Genomic DNA, 27,163 nt, shown 5'->3' on the forward strand with positions numbered 1-27,163 from the left:
TATTAATGTTATATATATTTTTAATTATCTATAGGACTATATAATTTTGGATATTATTTTAGGTATTTATAAAGAAAATATATAATCCCAATTCTTTGGTTGATTTTCAAACTGACATTTTTCATTTCCATTTAATATTATATACAAACATCGAATGTTCCTCTTATTTAGTCCTTCTCTGTGTGTCTCGAGGCTACCGACAGGGGGCGGACAAACCTCGCATTTCTGTCCCCAAATTACATGACAAGCTCCTGTCGGGTGAGGTGACAAACACCATCTAATTGCACGTAGTGAAGTGTTTCCTTCTACGGTTTTATGGGATTAGAAAACTTGGGCTCTTCCAGGAGCAGCTCTGAAGCTCCACACCACTAGGTGAGAGACAGACGTGTATGTTCAATTCCGATAAGAGTTCCGTTTTTCATAATGTAATTGATTGTAACCTTTGTATTGGGTTAGTCCAGAGCTCCGTCAGACCCCAACACGTGTTTAACTTTCTGTTTGTGTCCTCCTCTCTAACGCATTCTGTTTTGCGCCACACTTTTACGCATCCAATACAAAGTCAACGGTGCCGCGTCGCGCTGCGGAATAAAACGCATCCGGTGGTGCCGCGCGCGTCACTACGCGGCGGCGCGCTGTACTGCAGACAGCTGCTGCCGTCCGGGGATCGTCTCACTCAGACCCATCTCGGAAGCGAGAGAGGAAGCTTAGGACGCTAGGTGGTCCGGTCTTCAAGTACTAGAGAAGCCGTCGAAGAAATTATGAGAGGATAGTGGATTTGGATTCTGCTCCTACAGCGCAGAGGAAAAGTGGACCCTGAAAGGTACCGTACACATATCTTGTCTCTGCCTGCAGACCCGCAGCGTGTCAGCGCTGTGATGCCGTTCAGAGCGTATATTTGTTATCCCAGCCGCGTCCCCGTTTGTGTTCTTCACTTAAGCCGCACTGTAACTCAACCAAGGACTTTCTCTTAGTGATGAGCGCCGGTGTCTAGTTGTATAGTCGCTGTGATAAGCATGAAGAACATTCCCAGTGTTTTGAAGAGCCAACCTTGTGACAGGACGTTTTTCAGAAAACCATGTACGAGTGAAAACGGTGTACTCATGATCGATGGAGATAGTCTTTCCATGTCGTGAAGTGTGCTATTGATTTCCTGGGGTTATTTTCATTTTGTGTTTGTAGCCTGTGTCGGGGAGTGTGATTCCTAAATGGGACGTTTTGCATATATGCATTTAATTCAGATGAGTAAGTAGAAATTAAAAAGCCAGTGGTCACACACACACACACACACACACACACACACACACACACACACACACACACACACACACTGTATATCCACTGTACAGATATTCAAATGTAGGCCAGCACCAGCAACTGGTCAGCAAATAATTTCATGCCATGCTGGTCTCCCTGCTTGGTGCTAATTGGCCGTCTTCCATTGGCTCTCTTGTTATCCCTGCAGAGGGAGGGGGGCGTGGGGGTCTCCGGTTGTGTCTGGCTCCACAGAGGGAAAACAGTGATTTCTGACATGATCCAGCTTTAATCAGCCTCTGGTCGTGGTCCATTGTTCTACAGCTGTGCTTGCTTTTCCTCAAAATGAACATCAATTGTATTTGTGTGTCCCTCTATTCAAGCGGCCGTCTCAAAGGGCTGAGCAGGACACATTATACGTTTGCATTTACATTTAGGGGATTTTGCCGACGCTTTTATCCAAAGCGACTTACAACCATTCATGCACAAATTCACACGCCAACGGCAGAGTCAACCACGCAGGGTGACAGCCAGCTCGTTGGGAGCAGTTGAGGTGTCTTTCTCGGGGACACCTCGACACTCCTTTAAGTAGCCAGTCAACCCGCCGCTTGACCATTAAGAGAAGGGAAAAACGTGTGCGTTTGTAAGGGAGAAAGTCTACCGCCAGCCAGGTAGTCGTTGCATGCTCTTACAGCTTAACCAGAGCCGGTGCTAAAATTAGAACTGCATGCGCCCCATCTCGTACCAGTGAAATGAAATGGGGTATCAGTATCGGAGAAGCTCTCTGATACAGAATCCGATATGGTTAGGTCAAACATGCCGTATTTTTGCCAAAGAAGCATAGTAAAGGTCTTCTAAAGGGGAGCATGGTAAAGGTCTTCTAAAGCAGAGTATAGGAGCAGGGTAAAGGTCTTCTAAAGGGGAGCATGGTAAAGGTCTTCTAAAGGAGAGTATAGGAGCAGGGTAAAGGTCTTCTTCAGGGGAGTGTAGGTCAGGAGCATGGTATCACCCCCCGTGTGTTAACACTAACTCAGTATGACTCAAACCCACCAGTGGCCATCTACACTGTGAAGGTGTTTGCTTGGATCTGTAAATATGGAGCCCAGCCAGAGGCCTCAGAACCAGGCTGTGAGGAGCTGGTGCATGTATGAGCATGGAGAAACGTGTGCCCCTCGTCGTTATAATTAGCTAGAATCTCTAGTCTGAGGTATGAGTTATACGCTTTGGTAATCGCTTTATCACTTCCTTAAAAAGCTCTTGTAGGAAGTGATAAAGGCGTGGGACAGAGCTGTGTGTTCATTCATGCGACAGCCTGTGACCTGTCACACCTGTAGTCTAGCATTTCCTTCTTCATTTACTTCATTTACACTTATCCCGCCAAAAATGTATTCACTTCCCATCCCAAAATATTCATAGCAAGTAGGCTTCGAAGGCCTGTACAAGTTAGGTTTGTCTTCATCCAACTTTTGCAAAAGATATTTTTTTGTAACTGCATGCCCACAAAAAGTACAGAATATAGCGTCTGTCTGGAAAGACGTGCCTTGAGTAAAGATTGATTAGTCACATGCACGTCAGCGTTAAGATTTAAAAATAGCCAACCAAAATGCCGCCTCGGTTTGGCTTAGTTTTAGTTGCATTATATGTTTTTTGAAAAGCATAAATGGTCTTTTGTCCGCCTGAAAGACTTCCCTGCGATGGGTGTCACAAAGCAGCAGATAGTGAGGCCATGCAAAACTGAAAGACGGCAAAGTCTTTGACCTATTGTGCAGCCATCACACATATTTATAACATTCACTTAAAGAGGTACCAACCAAAACAAACCGAATTGTAAAACTGTTAATGGAAAGATTTAGAGCTCGCCGTTATCATTATCAATTGATAATGTCTCCAAGGGCAGGCAGTCGGAACAAGAGCACATGTGCTATTGTCACACACACACACACACTCACACTCACACTCATACCGTAATTGGCGGATCATGTTTTTGTGGTAAAGGTAGCAGTTTCTGCGTACATGGAAAACTCTCCTTTCCTCTTTTGGAACGGAATGCTTCCATTCACACCACACTGGCGTTGCCATTATAGTCATCCTTTTGTTATTTCCATTTTGCTACCAGCTTCCATTCACAAATCACCACTATGCGTTACATTCCCCTATGCTGTTACTACATGTGTGACCGGGGCTCTGGATGCTTGGCTTGGGGTGCCTTGGTTGAAGTCCCAACCGAAGTGCAGCTCAGTGGGACTGCTGCAGCTATTGTGGGGATATCTGTTTGTTTTGTTTTGTTTTCTTAGCAAAAGGCCAGTCGGGCATTAAACTTCCTTGTGGATCAGCCCGGTATGTTCCCCACGATCTGTCAAACAGAGGTCAGATCGACTCTACCATTAGCTGTAGTGGCAGGCCGTAGCTCACTGGTGTAATGGACTAATGGCATGCTTGGGGTTTCTAGTTTTTCTGCATTAGGCTGGATGTTAGCGGCTTGTTAGTGGATCTTACCCCGAACGACATTGCCAAGTGTGTCAAAGTCGAATGAGTCACAGCGAATCATTTTACCCCCCTCTCCCTCCATCTTGTCTGCACACTGTGTTTTGTAGCAAACAGGATTTGAGCGTTTTGGTTTTGGACAGACAAACGACTATTTCAACAATCCCTAGAATACCTTTGAAGTGTTACAGAACATGGTTGTTGTCCCTTGTCTTTTGAAAGATCCCAGGCTATAGTGGAGTGCGAGGGGGGGGGGGGGGGGGGGGGCTTCCTATTTTGTATCCCAATATTAAAGCTTATTTAAGGCAAATGTTGAGACCCCAGCCAGAGTAAGGTCAATTTTTTTAGTATCCAACCGATAAAATCCCACCCCTCTCTTTAGGCTAACCACCAAAGCATGTGACTAGTTCACTTGCTTCAAATTTCTGTTTTTGTCCTCCTCCTTAATGCATTCCGTTTTGCGCCACACTTTTACGTAAACAATACAAAGTCAATGGTGACGCGTCGCGCTGCGGAAAAAAACGCATCCGGTGGTGCCGCAAACGTTGCCCGAGTTGCCTAAACTATAGTGTTAAACTATCGAATGTAGAATATACCTTATTCTACATTCTATGCCCTTTCACTCACTGTCCCAAAAGGTGGGACACACACACACACACACACACACACACACACACACACACACACACACACACACACACACACACACACACACACACACACACACACACACACACACACACACACACACACACACACACACACACAGAGAGAGAGAGTGGCTGCAGTCGCCAGTGTCTGCAGCATTGTGTTTTCTTTGTTATGTTTAGACATGTTTTTCCTTCTTTAAAGGTGGCGAGGCGGGCAGTGGGAACGTGGATGTTGGGTTCTCAGGCTGGGTCAGATGGGAGGAAGAGGGCCGGTGGGAGGGGGTCTCCCAGAAGGCATGACCTCCTCTACTTGTCTCCATCTTGTTATTTCCTATTTTTAAAGTCGGTGGAGAGGAGTCGATGGGACGCAGAACACAGTGGCACAGTCGCCAGCGCTGGAAAATGATACGGGAGCGTGGAAGCCCTTAGGGACAGAGCTATTCTCAGTCCCTCTGTTTTCCATGTGTTCTGCTTTAGCGTGGCTCCTCTCCCGTGTGGCCGTTTCCCACTACTCAACACAGACTTTTACATTAAGGGCATTTAGCAGACGCTTTTATGCCAAGCGACTCACAATAAGTACATTTGTCAGCAGAAGGAGAAACAACAATATACCGCTGTCGGTACAGTAAGGATGCTCAAAGAACAAAGTGCCAAGCACTAACAATCACTAGGTTAACCCATTCTCCTTATAAAACAAAGATAGCTTGGGTTAGATGCTACACAATGCTAAGTACTATTTTTAAGTGTAAGGACGTACAACATACAATTAGTGTGTAGGAGGGGTGGGGGTAAGGGCGGAGGCTATGCAGCGTCTAGGTGAACATACTACACTACAGATAAGAGGAATACAAGGAAAGGCAGGACCAGGACCGAAATCGGACTCATGAGAATTCTTCACAACACTTTATAAACCCTGTCAAAGCCGACGGGTCATTATTGTTGTTGGATTGACAACGTCACGTTGGGCTCTGGTTCCTTCTGTTGGCAGAAGGAATTGAACAATTAATCTGGATATCAATAGTTGCATTAATGGACTGTGAAATAATGGTTTCTGGCAGATGCGCTTGCTTGCTTCCTGGGCCCAATCCCAAAGTGAGCCCTGAGGACTAATGACTAAGGACTCAAGGACTTAATTGATCTCAGATGCTAAGTGAGTAAGTGTGTGAGAGCACATGGCCTCAGATAGGTATATATGGGATTGGGACAGCATTTCACAAGAGCACATGTTACCTTGACAACTTTTAATGACAAAGATGTTGCTGGCAATTTCCGGTTTGGGAATTCACATTTTGACGCTTTTTTGTTTTTTTGTAAGTGGAATAAACGATCGGCTGTAGCAATTTAATGATAATTAGAAAATATTTGTTTTACTTTTGAATACTTCAGTATAAAGGATGTGTTGCAAAATGTAGGTGATTATTGGCCTACATATACTAATCATAATTCAGAACGGGCTACATTTGGCTGAATTATTATAAAAGGTATAAATAGTAATATGAAGAGCCGTTTGGGAGCCAAAAGAGCAGGCTCTTGTTGGTGAGCTGATCCAAATGATCCGCCTCACTAAAAAAAGGCCAAAATTCCCATCTGGTGGTCGCGCATTGACTGTAGCGTCGTTTTGTTGTTTACCTTCCTAATTTTGCGAGAAAGCGCATCAAAGTCTGTGAGTCCGGACACTGGGATTGGGCCCTGGTGTCGTGATCTTAAAGGACCCCTGACCTTTCAAACATCTTGGCTGAGAACCCAGTGTCCTGGTAGACCTACTGATGCCTGATCGACATGTCGAGGGCCAGATTATAGATCGGCATTCTCTATGCCAGAACAATAAATGGCTGGGGCCTAAAAAAAAAAAAAGTTTGGTTCCTGTTGGTTGTCAGTTGAGGTCATGGGTAAGTAGGGAATTTTATTTTATTTTTTTATTTTATTTTTTCCAGGGGCAGCGAATGATAGGTAGGTTGTTTTCATTTAAAAACGAGAAAATTCGCTCATCCTTGTACAGAATGAAGAGGTGCTGTACCAAAACGTAATTATAGTTTGCATCAAAATTTTTTTTTTTTTTTTTATTATTTTTTTTTTTTATAAAGCTCATAAAATAATTTGGGTCGCACATAAATTGACAGGGTCGGTCGGAAACGGGAACCAAACAACATTTTTTTTTAGGCCCGGTTTGTTTTGAAGGCCATATATAGAAATGTGAATTCCAGTCTACATTTGAGGCCGTACTTAACCAGTGGGGCAACCCGTCTCTTCCTATACGGCCCCACCCTGGTTCCATGCTTCTCTGTTTAAAGAATGGGATGACTGTCGCACATCTCCGACCGGCCTTCCTGGATTTCCTGCCCCCTTGATTTGTTTCCCCCAACCATGGCTTTGTTTCACTTCACAGGATGGTACATGAGGATAGGAATAAAGTTAGGTCCGACGTAGAACTGAACTGAGGTCTGCAGGGTTTGTATCTGTTCTGAATGTGGAACTGAGCCGTAGACAGAAGCTGCTCTACACTCCACATACGTGTGGCTGTGTTATCTGTGGTCCTTTTTAGATCGCTGGTGATGAACTCCAGATCTCGTTTTGACAGCCCTAACCTGCTCTCATATCGGACTATTGCCTACACAATATCGGAAGTCAACCTCCCTTCCATGGCCATGTCTGACAGCTTTATTTGAATTTTTCACATTTGTCTTCTTCTGTCCTCTTTATCTCCGTCTGTAACCCTCTGTCTCATTCTCTTCTATTTGTAGTTCCATTTGACTTTTCCACTGTTTCAAGACATTTAAACCGAGGGCCGGCTGCTATTTTCGTCCTTCTCTATTATTTGCATGATTTTGATTGGATGGTCTTTCCCCCTCAGTACATCCTTGCTCTTAACAGTCAAACCTCTAAAGATATCAAATCATTCTAGAGACTCCATTCAAAGGAATTCAGATCAGATTAAGATGCATAGGAAATAGGAATGCGATGTATGTCTTGGGATGGAATGTGGTGGATGCAGACTGCAGAGCTGATCATCACACTTCACATGCCGATATGTTAGGGAGACCAATGGGTGTTTTCACACTTCGTTTCAAGCTTATGAAGCTGGTTTGCAGTAAGCATATTCTTCGCAGCATTTCTATATTAAGGTTGAAACTGAAACATGATCTTCAATCAGCTGATTGTTGGTGGAAGAAAGAAAGGTTTTATATTTGTGTCTTAAATGCGTGGCCATGGGTAACCATTTCATCCTTAAAATGCATGTTAAGTCAAGATCATACCATAACCTTCAGTTTATCTGTTGCCTCTTCCTGCCCACTTTCATTATCAATCTACCCAAATCCCGTGTTTAAATCAGCTTCTTGGATTAGGATTAACTAAAGTCTGAAGGAGTGGAAATCAGGGCACATGGGTGGGAAAGTCAAAAGTCTGATATTCTTCACGCATTACAGTGAACTACAAAGGCATAGTTGCAGATTTGTCTTTTTCAATACAATTACTGGATAATAGTTCTTAATTGAAGGTTGTTAATGTGTTGCCTGCAGCCATGGTTGTACTTTTCATTATTGGTTAAGGTTGGCTTGAGAAGAGGAAATTATGTGTTGCGTCCTGCAAGCAGCTGAACTGAGAGAAGCTGTGAATCAAAGCGGCTTCAAATTGTCGTACTTCACTCACATCTCTACTAAAGGGATGGCTTCGTCTGCTTAATGGCGTTTGGAACATCTTGATATGGGAGGGATTTCCAAACATGTTTTTGTGCACAGGGATACAGATGTGACTCTTAGCTCCTGCTCTCTCCTCGAGAGGCGTGAATGTATGTTAATGAACTCCTACATACTAGGTTCGAATTTTGCAACACAACTTTAAAATCAAAGAATAACGTCATCATTCCTATCTGTGGATATTACATTAATCACAGTTAAAATGAATACGTTTTGACTGACTTCTTGGAAGCGGCTTCTAATCCCAACGTCTACGTTTCGTAACCACAACACAGCGCCATGTGCTCGTCCCTCTCTGTATGGCTCAGTCGTCGTCTGGATCAGCGCTTTTACAGCGTTGGACACCGACCAGTTTCCACTCGCCTTGTTCTCTCAGGTGGGATGTATTTTAGGAGATGTGTGCCTCTGCCCCCTCGGCCCGGGACGTTAATACAGTTGTCTTCCTCCTCCTCCTCCTCTTCCTCTACCCTGTTTTTGCAGCTTTAACCACGTGCCTCACTGTCTGCGTGGACCCCACATTAAACACATTAAACCAGCCATCCAAGGCTTCTCTGAATAGACATGGCGGGGGAACCTCCGTGAAGGCAGGGGACTGGTTCTGCTGCTGACTCGCGTACAATGGGCGGCATGTGGCTCAGGAGGAGGGGGGTTGGCTGGTAACCGGAAGGTTGAAGTTCGATCCCCGGCTCCTACGAGCCGAGTCTTGAGGTGTCCCTGAACAAGACCCCCCACCCTGACTGCTCCCAACGAGCTGGCTGTCGCCGTGCGTGGGTGACTCCGCCGTCGGGGTGTGAATGTGTGCATTAATGGATGTATGTTAGGCAATATCATAAAGTGCTTTGAGTGGCAACTGGTTAGAAAAGCGCTGTCTAAATGCAGTCTATTAACCACAAGACGGTTGTAAAGAGCGCTGTGTTCATGAGCCAACCGCCATGTTTTCCCTACTTCACTGAACATGCTTAGTCTGAGGCCGCTCAGCCTTTGACACCAGCGCTCTGACTCATTGTTTGGGAGGAAGTGGGGAGCTCCTGAGACCAACCGAGCTTCCCGCTCAGGATGGGGCTACCCGTAGTTTGACCTGGCAGACCGGGGAGTCCAAACGAGCTCCCCCGTCGCAGCGCGCCACCATGTTTATAAAGAGTTTCTTTTATTTGTCTTTGCACAAGTACAAGATACACAAAATTTGATCTCGGCACTTAACTATCACTAGCAGCACTAGAGCTTTTAACCATCGCTAGCAGCACTGGGAGCAGTGGGCAGCCACAGAGCAGTGCCTGGGGACCAACTCCAGGGCAACTGCCTAGGTCAAGGGCAACGGCAGGAGTATTTACCTAACACAGATTTATTTTGGTGTAGGAGGAAACTGCAGCACCCGGAGGAAACTGGGGTGAAGTTGAACACTGGGAGAACATACAAGCTCCACACAAAACCACTTGTTTTGCTGTACTAAAACATTGCCGATCATGATGTCAAATATTATGTGCATTTTCTGCTGTAGGATCAGTAGCGGCTTTTGAGGTGGCTCAGAATAATGGGCGTGTGATAGGACTCCGTTCTACCTTTACTGGTGCCACTCGGTTCACCACAGGAAGCGGTGGACTGGGTTCTTCAGAGCGAGGCCGTGTCGACCTTTTCAGCCTCAGCACGCAGCACAGTGATTAAAAATGTCTCTCAGCATCTAATCCTGAAGCTAAATGAGGCAAAGTGTCTCACTCATTCAAAGAAAGTCCTTGAAGTCAGGCCCGCTTGTCTGGACGGATCCCTCTGAGACCGTCGACGGCTCTGAGTCGGGGGTTGAGCAAAGTCATCTAGATTCTAGATTAATAATTCTATAAATCTTGATCACAGCTGGATCCTAGAAATATTTATAGAATCATTCATCTAGCATCTAGAATATGGATGAATGATTCTATCAATCATGATCTAGCTAGATTCTCTAAAGATTAATATAATCATTTGTCTAAAATCTAGATGAATGATTCTATAAATCCTGATCCTATCTAGATTCTAGAAAGATGTATACAATCATTCAGCTAGAAACTAGATGAAAGATTCTAGAAAGACTTATCAATCAATCATCTAGAATTTAGATGAATGATCCCAGGAATCTTGATCTGACCTAGATTCTAAAAAGAGTACTGACATGTTTTTTCTAGATAGTTTCCTTTATTCAAACTTTTTTCCCATCCTTGAAGGCCATTTCATCTGAAAACCCCCCAAAAAACACATCATGTGTACGCCACAGGCAACGCAGCTCCGTGGTGAAAGACACAGGCATTCAGATCATTCTGCTGAGGCGGCCGACTGTTACCCAAAATAGTGTGAGCAGAAAACAACAGAGAAAGGGGAAGTCGAGGGGAGTCAAAGGGCAGAGGAAAACAGCCGAGTGGACGGGCTTGTTCCCAGTCGGTCTCAGAGACCACCTGTCAGAGAGGAGACGCTCCAGCTGCTCTTTGGAGTGAACAGACACAACTGCTCCCTGGAAATGATGACTTTACTTTACTTTGTTAAAGAAGGGCCGTGTGCGTTTCTCCCCAATGCTCGGTTATCTTCACCGGGCAAATGTTGAAGTCGACAGTGCAGTTTGTATCGTCGTACCCTGTATGTGCTTGTAGGTCAGGATACACAGAGAAGGGGTTTTATTTTATATATCATTGTTACACTTTCTACCCATGCAGATAAAAGGCTTAAAATGACCAGCTGAACCTCTGAAAGTGTGTCGGCTTGCGGTTACTACCGGGTCAGGACAGACCATTCCAGGCCGGTATCGCCACACACCTGTTGGTCAGGAATGGCAGCAATGCCTGGGCGGTGCATTTGGGGCATGGACGGCCACACGTGTGGACAAATGTTAATGAAAGCACCCTTTGTTGTGGTCCTATGTGAGGTCACCCCCACCCCCCCCCCTCCCCATAGTACTGCTACATCAGTGGGGGACTCACTCACTCACAGAGGACCCAGTCTAGGAGACCATTGGCCTAATTACCTCCAACTGTAAGACCCTGGTTTGAATCTTTAACAGGTCAGAACTTTCCCCCGTACTATGTTTGGGATCATGATTGGTGTGTGTTATAACAAAGACTGTGTGTGTGTGCGTGTGTGTGTGTGTGTGTGTGTGTGTGTGTGTGTGTGTGTGTGTGTGTGTGTGTGTGTGTGTGTGTGTGTGTGTGTGTGTGTGTGTGTGTGTGTGTGTGTGTGTGTGTGTGTGTGTGTGTGTGTGTGTTAGGGCTTCTTTCTCAGGGGGACTGTGGACACTGGGCTTGGAACCCAGAACCTGTCAGCTGACAGTCAAACACCCCAACCACTAGATACATATCAGTTATGCTGTAATTTCACACGTAAGTAGTGGGCATGCCACAAGTCTATTGGTTGAGGGCCAGACATAGCATACTGTTTGACATTGATATTTATCACATCAGACCATAGGCTAGAGTCTAGCATCATTAGTTTGAAAACCGTTAAGAAGCCTTAGGTTTCAAGTCATGGGTGAGGACATTGCCTGAGATCTTTGGCGACAAGCAGTGGAAACTATCCATATTTGGTACAATAAGACCTTCTTAAAATATGTAATTTGCAGACGCACTAGCCACTGAGATCCTAAGTGAACAAAGAAAACTGTATTTGCTTTGTTTGGGAGACGGAAATCCCAATTTGCCCGTTTTCGTTGATGAGGAATGGTACTGGTCTTTTTGCATCCTACCACAGTGCGCCACCTATAGGCCATGAGTTGACCTACACGTTAATCACTTGGCCAGAGCTTCTCAAACAGGCGGTCATGGCTGCCGCTTGAGCAGAAGAGTGTTTTGAGATGCTTATCTGACAAATGGGAAGGAGGGGGTGGGCAATGAGGCATGGCAAGCTCTCTGCTCTGAAACTTCTGCTGTGGCAATAGGTTGAGTGAGCATGTTCTCTGTGGCTGACTAGACCGCCGCACTGGAGGGGTGTGGGTGTGTGACGGGGCCTTCTGAAGAGGAAGGAGGGGGCGGGGGGAGGGTCGCCGATGACTGCCTTTTCCTGTGGGATTTTTTTCTGGTTATGATGTCATGCTAGGCGACACACACGCAAGAAGCAGCTGCGTATGTAAACAGTTGCTGAGAGACTCATGTACACACGTATACACATCTGATTGACTTATTAAGTGAGTGTCCCGAGTGTGAACTGTGCACATCAGCACTTTGACTTGAAGTATGTTTGTATCTACACACTCCCCTCACGCTGAAAACCTGGTGTACAGTTTATAACCAAGAGTGGGTTGTGTTAGTTTGGCTCTTTCGTGTAATTTCGCTCTCGCTTGCCTGTCTGAGGATGTGAAGGACAGTTTGCTAGAGTAAAGAAACATTTACATTAGCCAAACTCAAACGAAACAATCTTGTGGCTGCCATTAAACTTTCTACCTTCATTTCGTGGAACTCATGACTTCTGCAATCAAGGAATTATTCCAAATCCAATCTAGCTTTTATTTGCCATTGAGTCCTACCACAAAGATTGACATAGTAGAAGGTTTGACCAGTCTTGTTGAGGGTTAAATGTAGCTTTTTATAGTATTCTGAGTATTTTGGTTTTCCTTTTTTCTTTTGCTTAATCATTAAGAGTGTAACTTTTGAGAGCGGCATGTGGCTCAGGATTTAGAGCAGGTTGGTTGGTATCCGGGAGGATACTAGTTAGATCCCCAACTTCTCCTGGCTGTGTGTCGAGGTGTCCCTGAGCGAGACGCCTCACCCTAACTGCTCGTGACGAGCTGGCTTTCGCATTGCATGGCTGACACCGCCGTTGGTGTGTGAATGTGTGCATGACTGGGTGATTATGAAGTCATCACTATACGTTGTCTTGATCTGATGGTGTGATTGAGCCGTGTCATTCCTTTTCCACCAGCGTCTGACATGAAGAAGGACATTGAGACGCTGATAGCAGAGGAACGTGCTGAGATCATCACCAAATATGACAAGGTTTGTTCCTGGAAGGACACCTCATCACCCAGGGTTAGAATATGCTATCTGTTGTCGGAGAAAAAGACGTCTCCAAAGATGTGTTGAATTGATTTGTTTGTTTTCACAATGTTTTATACAAGTTCATGGCAGTATAATTATCTGGTCCTGGCGCCTAGGCCTAGTGGCAGAAAAGCCTATCCTAATCACCAATATTTCCATTTTCATTTTTTTTTATAGTGAAATATATATATATATATAAATAGGATGTTTGTTATTGTGTGTTCAGGGCAGGGAGGAGGGCGTGGACCCCTGGGAGGATGCGGACTACAAGGTCTACAAAGTCACCGACCGCTTCGGCTTCATGCAGTAAGTCTGACCTGAGCTCCAGCACCAAGACTCTGAGCAGAGTCTGACCTGAGCTCCAGCACTAAGAATCACAGCAGAGTCTGACCTGAGCTCCAGCACCAAGACTCTGAGCAGAGTCTGACTTGAGCTCCAGCACCAAGACTCACAGCAGAGTCTGACCTGAGCTCCAGCACCAAGACTCTGAGCAGAGTCTGACCTGAGCTCCAGCACCAAGACTCTGAGCAGAGTCTGACCTGAGCTCCAGCACCAAGACTCTGAGCAGAGTCTGACCTGAGCTCCAGCACTAAGACTCTGAGCAGAGTCTGACCTGAGCTCCAGCCCCAAGACTCACAGGAGACTCTGAGCAGAGTCTCACCTGAGCTCCAGCACTAAGACTCACAGCAGAGTGTGACCTGAGCTCCAGCACTAAGACTCTGAGCAGAGTCTGACCTGAGCTCCAGCCCTAAGACTCTGAGCAGAGTCTGACCTGAGCTCCAGCCCTAAGACTCAGAGCAGTGTCTGACCTGAGCTCCAGCACCAACACTCCCAGGAGACTCTGAGCAGACCCAGAGTGGCAGCTGTCAACGTTCCAGATGGTCTTTTTGCATGGCCATCAACATGTTATTTGGTTTTTATAACCTTTATTGGGACCTACCATAATACAGGGCAGAAAACAGAGAAACCTATCAGAAAACTAAAACAAACAAAGTCAAAACACAGGACAAATAAGAAAGTGGGCATAGTGAAAGAAAATAATGAATTACAACCTATTTTGGATGTTGTTGCTGGTCAGGCTCAGCCATGTGTTGAGTTGCATCCCTTGTTATGATCGTTTGTGTTTGATTTGTGCTAATCTACTGCCCTTTTGACCTGCCCATCCATGGGCACAATAAATGGTTTATCTAAATGTATTTCCACTTGGATATAGAAGGATGAACAAAATTAATTCATGAACAGCCCTGAAGCGATAGTACATCATGTATTCATTCAGAGGGATTTTATTACGTTCAGTGGGCGATACCTTAAACATAACGTAGTATTTCATATGAATCAAACCTGGATCTAATTCTAATGCTGTAAATGTGGTTATTCTGCTCTCCTTCCCAGTGAGGAGGAACTGCCCAGACCCAGTGCCATGGAGGAGAAGGTACCCACGCTAATTTAACTTCTATCACTCTATCTGTATCTCACCTCAGTTACAAATCTGTTTATTTGAAGAATAACTTTTGAATCCTTATCTAAATTCTAGCAAAACCAACTGGAGGCGGAGCGTGCAGAGAAGTGGGTGAAGATGGGGAAGAAGTGGGACAAGTACAGACACAGCGATAAGGTGTGTGTGATGAATGAACCCTGACGAGAACACGCTGACTCTTACTCCCACACGCTGCAAAACAAACCCTCTGTTTTAGACACTACGGGCTATGCCTGGTCCATTCCGTCTATGATAATAATAAACGACATGCATTTCGAGACACAGAACCTGAGAATTAATATACAGTTAAAGGAAATCCTTTACACCAGTCTGTCATGGCCCCCTATAAGTGTTAACGGTGTAGTTTTACATGTTCCATTCAGGCCAAATGCATGCAGTACATCCATTTACATTTGACATTCAGGGCCTTTAGCAGACGCTTTTAACCAAAGCGACTTACAAAAAGAACATTTGTCAGAAGAAAGAGAAATGACAATATATTGCTGTCAGTACAGTAAGGTTGTGTGTGCCAAACTCTTACAAGCAATAGGTTAACCCATTCCCCGCGTATAACAAAGATAGCTAGGATTAGAACAACCTACATTTCTGCATTCTATCAGAGACGTGTGAACCTGATGAAAAATCAATGCCACCGAAAACGCACTCGATGTCCATTTCTTTATTTCTGTTCCCCATTCCCCTCCAGTCGATCTATTTTGTCATGTATGCGACGTGCGTGCGTGTGTTGCACACTTAAATCCGTTTTGAGAACGTGTCTGACGGAGCTGCTTGTGTTGGGGTCAGATGGCGAAGCGTGTCTACAAGGGCATCCCTCTGAAGCTCAGGAGCCGCGCCTGGGCTCTGCTGCTGGACCTGGACCGCGTCAAGCAGGACAACCCCGGGAAGTACAAGGTACGCACCAGCCACAGGCCCTGCTGGTCACCACCGCCCTGCAAGGTTGACTCCACAGTCGGTGTGTGAATGTGTGCATGAATGAGTGACTATAAGGCCATATTGTAAAGCGCTTTGAGTGGCCACTGGTTAAAAAAGCGCTACATAAATGCAGTCCGTTGACCATTAATTTACTGATAATCCTGAAATTGAAAAACCCTTAATATGAAAAACGTAATGGAGTTAAAGTCAAACTACGGTAAATACTATTGCTTTGGATTGGATATGAAATGCAGAAAAAATAAATACACATAAAGTAGACTTTTTTTATTTGTTTTCTCCCTACCCCCTCGTTTTCCAGAAAATGAAGCTGCAGGCACGGAGCTTCTCCACTGAGATCAAGCAGATTGACCTGGACGTCAACAGAACCTTCCGGAACCACATCATGTTCCGGGAGCGCTTCGGGGTCATGTAAGAGCCAATGCCGTACCGCCGAACCGCCCCCCCCCCCCCCCCCCCTTCCTCCGAACCCCGCTACCCCTACCTAGGCTAGTAGGGCCTTGAAAGAGGGGCCGGCCCACTAGACTGTGGACGCCACTGGTCCAGCTCACTGAGAGTGTTCCCTGGCCCGTTGACTACGGTTTATTTAACGAGCAGACCGCTATTAGGAAATGGCAGAGTGTGACAGTTCCTATTTAAAATAGAGACATGCCATGTCTCTGTGAGGTGCATTTTCCCTCCCAGTGGGTTTCATTGGAAGTGGATTAACTGTTTTAGAGGAAGGATAAAACGTAGAGGAAACACCTGTCTGGTCTGAGGGCTGCGTACGTGGAGGTGGCTGTTGGGGAGGGAGGGAGGAAGGGGGAGAGATGGGGGGAGGGATGGTGGGAGCATTGTGGTGTAGTTATCATGAGTCGAGGACATGTCAGATGTCTCTGCCTCAACAAAACGTCATTCTCATGAAAGTTGAGCTGGCCGCCGACGCCTTTATCCGAATGCTGAGAAGAATCAACGCATGCGGTCAAATATTTGGAGACAAAATGAAGTCTAGTGCTGCACAGACCTTGTGTTTAAATGAAGGGTTATTTTTGGATTGGTGGTAGCGCAAACCAAAGTGCTTTCTGAATCTCCCAACATTTTCTAGATTCCTTAAGTTCCACAAATATAGTACAGCTCAACGAAGTGTGTTCTACGCTACCAATGTTGACAATCCCACATCAGCATAAGGATACAAGCAGGCTGAGGAGATGTTCGCTAAGGAGGAGGGTCTTCAGGTGTGTGTGTGTGTGTGTGTGTGTGTGTGTGTGTGTGTGTGTGTGTGTGTGTGTGTGTGTGTGTGTGTGTGTGTGTGTGTGTGTGTGTGCGCGAACTCACTACAAATGTATAGCAAAAGAGGTGCCAGAGCTGGGTGACAAGAGGCCAACAAACAGGAGGAAACGCACATTGATACACTGCACGAGAACGCATGCACACAGATACCGTCGAAACGGGAGTTGTTGCCTTTCAAAGGTTTACTCAACTTCCTCTTCAGCAAGCCGCAGCAGCCTCCCCGGAAACAGCCTTCACACACAGAACGTTTAAGAAGTTCAGCACAACACAGCAACACAGTGTCACTGGCCACAGCAAAACTGCCAACAAATAATGACCTTCCTCTTTTAAAGGATAATAATTCTTAAAGAAAATTAATGGTACAGCTTCTATCCAAAGCTTTTACGAAGGCATGTTTATTTGCACTAGCGCTGCACTCGCTATGTTGATGAAATTAACATTATTTTATTTATGCATCAAGTAATAGGCCAATCATTTGCGGCTTACAGTTTACACAATATTTGGTTGCATTGGTTTCAGATTATGATAAAAGTAATATGGTAGATTTGATTCGCTGCACGTCGGGCAAAACAAGCTGATTTGATAACCTGTGAAGAACCTAATCATTGAAAATGGGACTTAAATAATCACTCGTTGCAGCCCCTTTGGCCACAAATCCAATTCCAAGGCTCTCTGAGCGATGGAGTTCTATTTTGCCCGGGACCTTAATTGGTTCTCCAGGTGTGAATCTCATGAATATAAACACGCATAAAGCTGCTCCTTCCTGCTCCCCGTCCCTGAAACAGAGACCTATTTAAGGCCAGCTTCCTGCCTCTGTCTGCGTTTGCAGCACATCTGTGGGCTAGCCTAGAGGGTGGATGGGCTGTGATCAGCATCTGTAGGGTGTTCCAGTCACTCTACAGCTAAACACTCTGGACACAAACACAATCACTCTACCGTGGAACACTCTTGACAAAAGCGTGCACACACACACACACACACACACACACACACACACACACACACACACACACACACACACACACACACACACACACACACACACACACACACACACACACACACACACACACACACAGTACAGTAAAACACTTTAGGGACACACACACTCTACAGCTGGAAACACAACAGCAAAATACTCTTGGGACACAAAAAAAAAACACACACAAACTCGCACTACAGCAAAACATTCTGGGGACACACTCCCCATCCCCTGGGGAGTTCAGATGCTTAGCGCTAACTGAAACCGTCACTAACAACCCTGATTGTCTGGTCTGTTTGCTTGCTGGATGCTTGTCAGTGCATGCAAATATGCATTTCTATGCACTCTCACACACATACACACACAGCTTTTCAACATACCAGGTTAACATGGTACTTTACTGCTGCTACAGGCTTCTCTCTTTGAGGAGTGATGGTTTGTGAGGATCAATACTCTGTCCGCCCTGATCAATACTGGAGGAAGCTCTTCTGTGATGGGCTAAACAGTCAGAGTGGGCAGACTAATCGGAGGAAAGGAACAATGTTGTGAAAGCCAGCATTTGTTCAGAGTACACAGGATGTGAACTGGTGGCCATTGTGCATAATCCCATTGTGTAAAAGTTGACACTATAGTGGGAGAATGTGTTTCAACTGACTGGGAAGCCATTGATATAAGGACCAGTTCATATCCCCTGGTGTGGTTGTTTAATGTTTGAAACGGCAGTGGTCGGAAATAGTTTGATTCCGGTTTATAGAAAGTTTGAAATAATGTAGACTCTTCTTTCTTAATTTTCTCTGCAGGCAGCAGGCCCTGTTTCATGTCCTTGCAGCCTACTCTGTCTACAACACGGTGAGTGGGTGTGAAGGTGTGTGTGTGTGTGTGTGTCCCCCCCTTGTGTGCGTCTGTGATACATAATCGTCATCAGTGTTGGTTCCTCCTGGGCTGAATAATGGATTGAGGAGCTGGACACTCTGAGCACCTCCGGTTCCCTTCGGTCCCGCCCTGCCGCCCTGGTCAGATGTTTTATTCATGCGTGGTGGAGGCCAGGCACACAGAGGCGTGGTGGAGCCCAGGCACACAGAGGCGTGGTGGATCCCAGGCACACAGAGGCGTGGTGGAGCCCAGGCACACAGAGGCGTGGGGCCCAGGCACACAGAGGCGTGGGGGCCAGGCACACAGAGGCGTGTGGGCCAGGCCAGGCACAGAGACCGGAGCGTCCAGCCCCGTTGTAACGCTCCATGTCGTGACACGGCCCCCACTGACCACGGATAGACTGGAGCCCAGGTCGCTGATGTCCCCACGCCCTACCGCTCTGTAGTAGCCCTCTGGTCAGCAGGCGGCTTCCTATAGACTACCCTCAGGTATTAAAGGTACTGTAGTACTAGCAGGTACTACTGTACTACCTACTGTTCTATAGAACTACAGGCTACCCTACATGACCATGCCTTTAGTATCTGTAGTACTACAGTGCCGTTTGTTCAATCAGTTTGCAGAATGACTGAGGAACGTGGTTTTGTCGGCTGTGAATTGTGCCATGCGGTGGGTTGTGAACATCAGGCGAAACATCACACAGGATGTCGAACAAAGTGCACCGACTGGTGAACGCCGGTATGGGCTGTCCCGTTCCACGCTGGGTGCTGCCGTAGAGTCCCTATGCCCTATGGGTGAGGGACGGGGCTGGAGCAGCCATGACATCATCCACCACCACCGCGGTATTGATTTGGTGTCGCTGTCGCTGGCGCTTGAATCAAGTCCCCTGCCGACCATCAGGGCTTTAATGTGTAGCAGGCTAGTGATCTGATGCTGTAATGTCATCTGTTTTGACACTCATTTCATTTTCAAATGCTGCATAAATACTAGCATGGCTCTGGTTCCTAAACAGTCAATTATTATTGATGATAATGGAGAAAGAATTGGCTGTTAACAACCTTTACTATTAACATTGTATCTCGCCGTGAGTGGTTGATAATCATGTGAGAATTGTCTAAACGGAATAGATGGAATAGAATTGATGGAGTTAAATTACTGTCATTAGATCTCGGGTCCCTTAAGTGGTCCGATCCCATCAGAGGTGTGTGTGTGTGCGTGCGTGCGTGCGTGCGTGCGTGCGTGCCTGTGTGTGAGCTTGTGCCTGTGGGTGTTTGAGTGAGCTTCTGTGGTGGTGTGTGTGAGCCTGTGTGTGTGTGTGATGCCCGTGTTCCTGTGGGGTGGGGGAAGGAGGAGGCGGTCCGTGTGTACTCCGACCAGCTCCTCTCCTGGGCTCCGTGGGTAAGTGGGTCAGCGGGAGGGATGGAGGAGAGCGTGTTTATCCTTTACACTGTAAGGGAAAGAATCTGGAGAATGTTTGGCTTAGCCTCCCTGTAACCTCGTTAATACTATCCCTCTGCTGCCATGTAGGGCTGTTTGGGAGCTCTGCCCGGTAGCACAATAAACAACTGCTTATCGAAACAGATATTAGCCACAAGACGGGCTCATAATAAGTGGGAAAATTATAAAAAACTGCAGTAACCCAAATTCCACTTGATAAGGGCGTTATTTAGACCTGATGGATGGATGAATAATAACATTGGGGGGATAAATATCAGGACAGTAAGTTCAGTGGAGGTACTGATGGTACCGCCACCCTCCTGATTTCAGAGCCCATCAGACATGCATGTGTTGGCCCCCTCATGAATAATTGTGTGTGTGTGGTTGCTCCATGCTAACCTGTCTGCGGCGGTGGTTCCTCCCCCAGGAGGTGAGCTACTGCCAGGGGATGAGCCAGGTGGCCGCCATCCTCCTCATGTTCCTCAACGAGGAGGAGGCCTTCTGGGCCCTCTCTCAGCTGCTCACCAACACCAAGCACGCCATGCACGGTAAGCCTACCGCACCTAGCATGTAGCACGATGTAGCCTGCTGCATGTAGCATGCAGCCTGTAGCAGGCTAAGTCTACCTAATGCAGCATGTATCGCATGTCTCCCGCTCTCACCCTGTCTCTCTCGCTCGCTCTCGCCCTCTCGCTGTCTCGCCCTGTCTCTCTCTCACCCTCTCTCTCTCGCCCTCTCGCTCTCTCTCGACCTCTATCGCCCTCTCTCTCTCGCCCTCTCTCCCTCCCTCCACTGATCGGCGAGTAATGGTTTACTCAGAGTGTACATGTGTCACTGGGAAATATTTACTCCATTGTATTCCTTGCATGTGAGAAACGCAGGCTAGGACTCCTACCTGTGAACCTGAGGGCTGTTCAAACTGAATCTCGTCCTCCGCAGGGTTCTTCATCCCCGGGTTCCCCAAACTGCAGCGCTTCCAGAGCCACCACGACCTCATCCTGTCCAAGATGCTGCCCAGGCTGAAGAAACACCTGGTGAGCCCTGTTCTACCTTATATACCGATGATGAGGTCATGATGATGAGGTCATGATGGGAGCATCGTCATAGCTTTAATGACAATGAAGATGTCATGTAGATGATGTCATGATGAGGCTGCCCAGGCTGATGAAACACCTGCAGAGCAGCCATCATAGTGTCCATAACGGTGATGATGCTGATGATAATGATGTAATGATGATGCGGCCCAGGCGGAAGAAACATCTGGTTATCAACATCATGATGATGATGATGATGATGATGTAAAACCATCAATGATTTTATTAGTGCATTACCGTCCTCCAGATTCTGATGGGGTTGACGGAGCATTACGGTCTTATGTTATGTCTTATACCCCTGGCTGAGCCCTCTCCTCCAACCACAGGACAAGGAGCAGATGATGACTGGGATCTACACCACCAAGTGGTTCCTCCAGTGCTTCATCGACAGGGTAAGTTTCTGTTGATTTACCGACAATATATATCGCTGTACAGTATATATCTATCCATCTATCGCTTGGTACTGTAAGGATGTTCAGAGAAGTGCCACGCACCAACAATTGCTAGGTTAGCCCATTCCCCTCATACAACAAAGATAGCAAGGATAAGTACTATTTTTAAGTGCGTGGACGTAAATTATACAACAAGTGCATAAGGGGCTAGTGAGGGGGTTAGGGGGGGTGGCTATGCAGATTCTAGGTGAACTTTGGGCAAGTGAGTCTTGAGTCTTTTGCTGAAGCTGGTAAGCGACTGGTCCGATGCGAGACTGTATGCAGTGGTCCGGTTCTTGCACAAAGACAATCCGGTTTGATGTGACTGACTCTCTGCTCGCCCAGACCCCGTTCACGCTCACCCTGCGGCTGTGGGACGTCTACATGCTGGAGGGGGAGAAGGTCCTCAGTGCCTTCGCCTACACCGCCCTCAAGCTGCACAAGAGTGAGTAGGGCCCCCCTATTACACCACGTCTACTCCACCTTCAGTCAGCTGGCCGCGGAAGCCTTTATCCGAAGGCTGAGAAGAATCAACGCATGCGGTCAAATATTTGGAGACAAAATGTCTAGTGCTGCACAAACCTTGTGTTTAAATGAAGGGTTATTTTTGGATTGGTGGTAGCGCAAATCAAAGTGCTTTCTGAATCTCCCAACATTTTCTATATTCCTTAAGTTCCACAAATATAGTACAGCTCAACGAAGTGTGTTCTACGCTACCAATGTTGACAATCCAACATTAGCATAAGGATACAAGCAGGCTGAGGAGATGGTGGGGTCTTCAGGTGTGTGTGTGTGTGTGTGTGTGATGGCTGGTTTAACTTGTGTGCCCTGGTGAGGGTAGACACCGCAGGTGTTCAGCCTCATCCAGCCCCAGAGTCCAATCATCCTGCCTCGTGAGGCTGCTTCAACCAGCCGTCATCCACACACACTCCACACTGGCACACAGTCGTGTCCTGGAGCAGGGGTGGATTCTGTGGAGCGTAGAGAGCCCGGCTGCTCGTTCCACCAGACTGATGACATCACATCTCCCGGTCTGCCCCCCCTCCCTCACCCCCACCTCAGTGCGATGCCTCTCGGTCGGCCGACTCCTTAGCGGAAAGCTTACATAATGCAAAGGGCCGGTTGCCGTGCAGAAATATAGAGGATGAGCACGCTCACTTTCCATTGGCTGCACGCATCACGGGCCGCGTCTCCATTGGTTGATTGATCTCACAAAAAAAAAACGAATGACACATATTATAACCTTTAGAGGTGTAACAAGATCTTTCGGCGTTCATTGACTCTAGGACTCATGTTTCTCACGCCCCCGGCGGTCGTTTCCTTGTTGATGCCTTTGCTCCTCCCATCTCGTCTCTGATTGGCTGTGTGTTCCCTCTTGTGTCCAATCAGAGCGGCTCCTGAAGCTGCAGCTGGAGGACCTCCGGGAGTTCATCCAGGAGGATCTGGGCGTGTCCTTCTATCTGCCCGACGACACGGTGGTGGAGCAGCTGCACGCCTCCATGGAGGAGCTCCGCAGCAAGAAGCTGGACCTCCCGCCTCCAGGTCGGTCCCTGACCCCTGACCCCTGACCCGGTACCGTCTGACTCGGGCCGGAGAGCACCATTCGATAGAAATCACTTGACCTTCGCCCCGAGAGAAAGCAGAGGGCGGCATGTGTCTCAGGGGGTAGAGCGGGTTGGCTGGTAACCGGAAGGTCGCTAGTTCGATCCCCGACTCCTCCGAGTGTCGAGGTGTCCCTGAGCAAGACGCCTCACCCTGACTGACTGCTCCTGACGAGCTGGCAGTCGCCTTGCGTGGTTGACACCGCCGTCGCTGTGTATGGGTGAATGTGAGGCAGTGTTGTAAAGCGTTTTACTTTTGAGTGGCCACTGGATGGAAAAGCGCTGTATAAATGTAGTCCATTAAGCATTCCCAGGCCTACAGAGGAAAACATTTTCTTCAGGCATCAGGTACTTCATTCAATTCAGCGGTGAATGAGAGTTTGTCTGATAAATGGTCATAAGCAGAGCATTTAGGTACATGTCTTTAAGGAGCAGGTAGGGGTTGGGGACAGCTTGCTGTAGGATGCTGACAGGTTGGCCTGTGTACGTTGGCCATCGAACCCAGTGCCTTTTTGGACCGATTTTGGACCTTGTGCTTCCTGTAGTTTCTTTCTTGTGCTTCCTGTAGTTTCCTTCTTGTGCTCCTGTAGTTTCCTTCCTGTCGTTTCCTTCTTGTGCTTCCTGTAGTTTCCTTCCTGTCGTTTCCTTCTTGTGTTTCCTGTCGTTTCCTTCTTGTGTTTCCTGTCGTTTCCTTCTTGTGCTCCTGTCGTTTCCTTCCTGTCGTTTCCCTCTTGTGTTTCCTGTCGTTTCCTTCTCATCAACCCCTCCTCTTTCCCCCTTTTTCAGCCAAATCAGAAGAGCTGCCCAAACAGCCCCTGGGCCTGGAGAGACCGGTGCTCCTGCTGCCCCTACAGCCGGACCCCTCCACCCAGGACCCCCACCACCACAGCGAGCCCCCCTGCACCGTCAACCACGACCAGAAGCCTCCTCCTGGGAGGCCTCCAGAGTCCAACGGCCCCCCTCCTGGGCCCTTCCCCCCAGTCCTGCCCTCCCCAGACCCGGTCGTCGTTCACAAGCCGGTCCCTGACCCTTGGCCGGCCTCGGGGCCCTCCGGACCCCCTCCCATCCCAGCCAAGACCGGCGTGGCTAGACCCGGGCCGGGGGGGCCGGCGGCGTGCGACGTGAAGGCGGGGAGGAGGAGGAAAGACGGCCGGCCCGGAGGCCCCCCCGGCGCGGGGCAGGAGGAACCGGGGGACTGGCCGCCTCCCCCTTCGTACCAGGCTCCTCCTCCTCCTCCTGGGGCCCTCGCCTTGCTTGAGGAGGATCTCCCGGAGCTTCCCCCTCCCCCGATGTGCTATGAGGAGCTCCACCCCCAGACCCCCGTGGCGGCCCCTCCCCCGGCGGCGGCCCCTCCCCCTCCGGCGTTCCCGGCGCAGTTGCGCCGGCCCACGCCGCCCTCGACCCTGAACCTGGGGCGGGCGGGCGAGCTGGCCCCCCCGCGGGCCCCGCTCCCCCTCTTCTCCCCGGCGTTCCCGCCCTCATCCTCGTCCCGACTGGCGGCGCCGCCGCCGTCGTCGTCCAAGCCCACCATGTTCCCGGTGTCCCTGTGCGTGCCGGCCCCGCCGGGGGCCCGCCGGCCCTCCAACGCCTCCCAGTACGACAACCTGACGGACGGCGAGGACGAGGAGCGCGGCCTGGAGAGGCTCCTGGGGGCCACGCCCCCGCAGGGCCCCGCCCTGAGCTCCACGCCGGAGGAGGAGGGGCTTGCGTCGTCGTACGGCCGGCCCCCTCGGCTCGGCCCGGACGGGAGCCGCCCCTACGACCCCGCGACGTACCCCCTCCCGCCCCCTCCGGCCGCCGTCTCCCCCCCCTCCCCTCCGTCGTCGTCGTGGTCGAGCCTGCTCCCGCCCTCCCCCTGCGCCCTCCCCTTCCTGCCCCAGGAGCCGGCGTATGACGGACAGGACAGCTGGGTGGAGCACGCCGTGTTCCCGCCCCCGCCCCCCTGCTTCGCCGACCGCCCCTCCCCCCCGCACCAGCTCAGCTGCCACAGACTGTCGGACGCCCAGCGGGACGCCGCCGCCGCCGCCTCGTCGTCGTCGTCGTCATCGACGACGACATCAAGGGGCCCCAGGGGCCACTCGGTGTTCCCGGCGCCCCTGCTCTACACGGGGCACGCTCGGCCCCCGGCCCAGGGGCCCGTGGTGCTGGGGCTCGGGGTCCGGTCCAGCCCAGACTTTAACAGGATGCACGCAGAGGGACAGCAGCTTCCCAAATCAGTGACCTTCTGAGTCGGCTCTCGGACCGGACGTGAACGTTGGGTTTGTTCTCTGAAGCATCAAGCTTTACAGAGTCGGTCGCTTCTTGTACAAAGAACATTGTTAATTCGGGAACAGATAAGGGCTCAAGTACGGCCAGTATTTTTCTTTTTATTCATTTTGTGTTGAATAACGTGTTTCTTTTCACTTGGTTCGTACCTCGTTGTTTGGTTCTTCCATCGTCTCCTAAGGGCAGTTAGACTTTTTGTACATTCTTTCACTTGAACTTTAAATTGTATTTAAAACCGTTGTCTCTTTGTTACCCAATGCCTCATGAATACAGACGCACACGCAACATTGGCTTGTCCCTGCTGGTTAATGTGTTCAACCCAATGTGGTTTTCATTACACTGGAACCAGGAAATCCTATGCCAGCCCCAGTCAGTATTCAGCCAATACCCTCAATTATCTGTTCTCTTTTTTTATTTTGGTAACAACAAAGTGTCTTAACATGGAGAACGAGTAGCACGCCTTAACTCGAGGGCTTCGGAGTATCTTCGCCCTGGCTCAGTTCCTGGGCCTGCAGCTAGGGCATCGACTGAAGTCGTGTTTGAGTTGTATAACGGAGCTAGTTCACAACAGCAATTCACCACTCCTCATCTGCAAAGAGACGTTTGGTGACCCTTAACACAGATCAACACGTCTAACTGCTGAATCAAACGACAGAGCGAGAGGCACAAAGTGTTCACATCTAGTCTTAAAAAACGTGCGACATCAGACAGGATATCCTGGGTGTTCGCTGCTGCAGCTCTGTCGCAACAGATCAAAGAGACGGAAAGTGGACCCATGTTTTATAACCGTGGCGGTTTCTTCTTCAGTGCGTCCACCTTGTCCTGCTTGTTTATTTATATCATACCTTCAGAATTGTATACAACAGCCTCCATGCTACTCTTCAGGACATATCGCGGCGTAGATTATGATATTTTGTGTTGTCGATTTAGGGCAAGCCTATGCAGGGGTAAGAATAGGACTACACTGAGGACTGGGTGAACACAGGTCAAATTTGGATGTACGTCATTACCACTTCGCCCAAACCCTAGTGTAGCGTGTCCTTTCAATGTACAGAACCGTAGTGCCATCTAGTGGGGAAAGAGGCACAAGTCAAAGAGATGGGGAGAACGTTAGGGTGGCACTGACGATTATGTAACACTAAAACTGAACAGTTGGGCAGATAACTGGGATTCAGAAAGTTTGTTCGGACCTATGCATTTGGTTATCCTTTTAAAGGGAATGTTTAAATGAAGTGCTGTGTTGAAACAGACACTCGCACACCATTTCTGTGCTCATTAAATGCACACGGCAGGAATATAAATAGGACATATATATTGTATATATACACGTGGTACTTGGTGCTGTACATGGAGACTGTTCATTTCAAAAACTGTAATTTAAACCGTTTCAGTTCATATAAGCAATCACAACAAGCAAAGTTTTACTGAGAAATGGAAGTTCAGCCATGACATGTAATTTGTTCTGTTCATTGAATTGCTTCTCCTGTACATCAGCTTTGCTTGACTTTTCACTCGCACCAAAACCTTCGATCCAATCAGTCGATTCAACTGCAGTTAATTAAAAGCACTGTTTGAGTGATGTTGATGTGTGATTTGGGCCAGATGAGCAAGTTTGGTTTAAGGCTGCTTTAAACTGTGTTTTGGGCCCAAACGTGCAAAGATGTTCAATGAACTCTATTTAAAAAAAGAACAACTTTATTGGCTGCGTTTTCTTCCCA

The 27,163-nt window shown here is 48.1% G+C and overlaps 1 protein-coding gene across 3 annotated transcripts; it reads left to right on the forward strand.

Annotated features, from left to right (window-relative positions):
- Positions 1-257: 257 nt before the first annotated feature.
- Positions 258-27,024, forward strand: si:dkeyp-19e1.3 (TBC1 domain family member 3K). 3 transcript variants are annotated; one of them, XM_030366868.1, is made up of 15 exons: positions 631-820; positions 11,307-11,418; positions 12,953-13,026; positions 13,295-13,374; positions 14,461-14,500; positions 14,603-14,683; positions 15,350-15,457; positions 15,798-15,907; positions 18,548-18,596; positions 20,482-20,602; positions 20,994-21,088; positions 21,475-21,540; positions 21,925-22,024; positions 22,969-23,121; positions 23,967-27,024. In XM_030366868.1, the coding sequence occupies exons 3-15, from the start codon at positions 12,961-12,963 to the stop codon at positions 25,406-25,408; spliced, it is 2,511 nt and encodes an 836-aa protein (XP_030222728.1). In that variant the 5' UTR covers positions 631-820; positions 11,307-11,418; positions 12,953-12,960; the 3' UTR covers positions 25,409-27,024. The 3 variants fall into 3 exon arrangements, with proteins under 3 accessions (XP_030222729.1, XP_030222728.1, XP_030222727.1); XM_030366869.1 differs by lacking the exons at positions 631-820; positions 11,307-11,418 and adding an exon at positions 258-372; XM_030366867.1 differs by lacking the exon at positions 11,307-11,418 and having other exon boundaries at positions 632-820.
- The last annotated feature ends 139 nt before the right edge of the window (positions 27,025-27,163 follow it).

This window comes from Gadus morhua, chromosome 9, assembly GCF_902167405.1.
Source record: "Gadus morhua chromosome 9, gadMor3.0, whole genome shotgun sequence".
NCBI lineage: Eukaryota > Metazoa > Chordata > Actinopteri > Gadiformes > Gadidae > Gadus > Gadus morhua.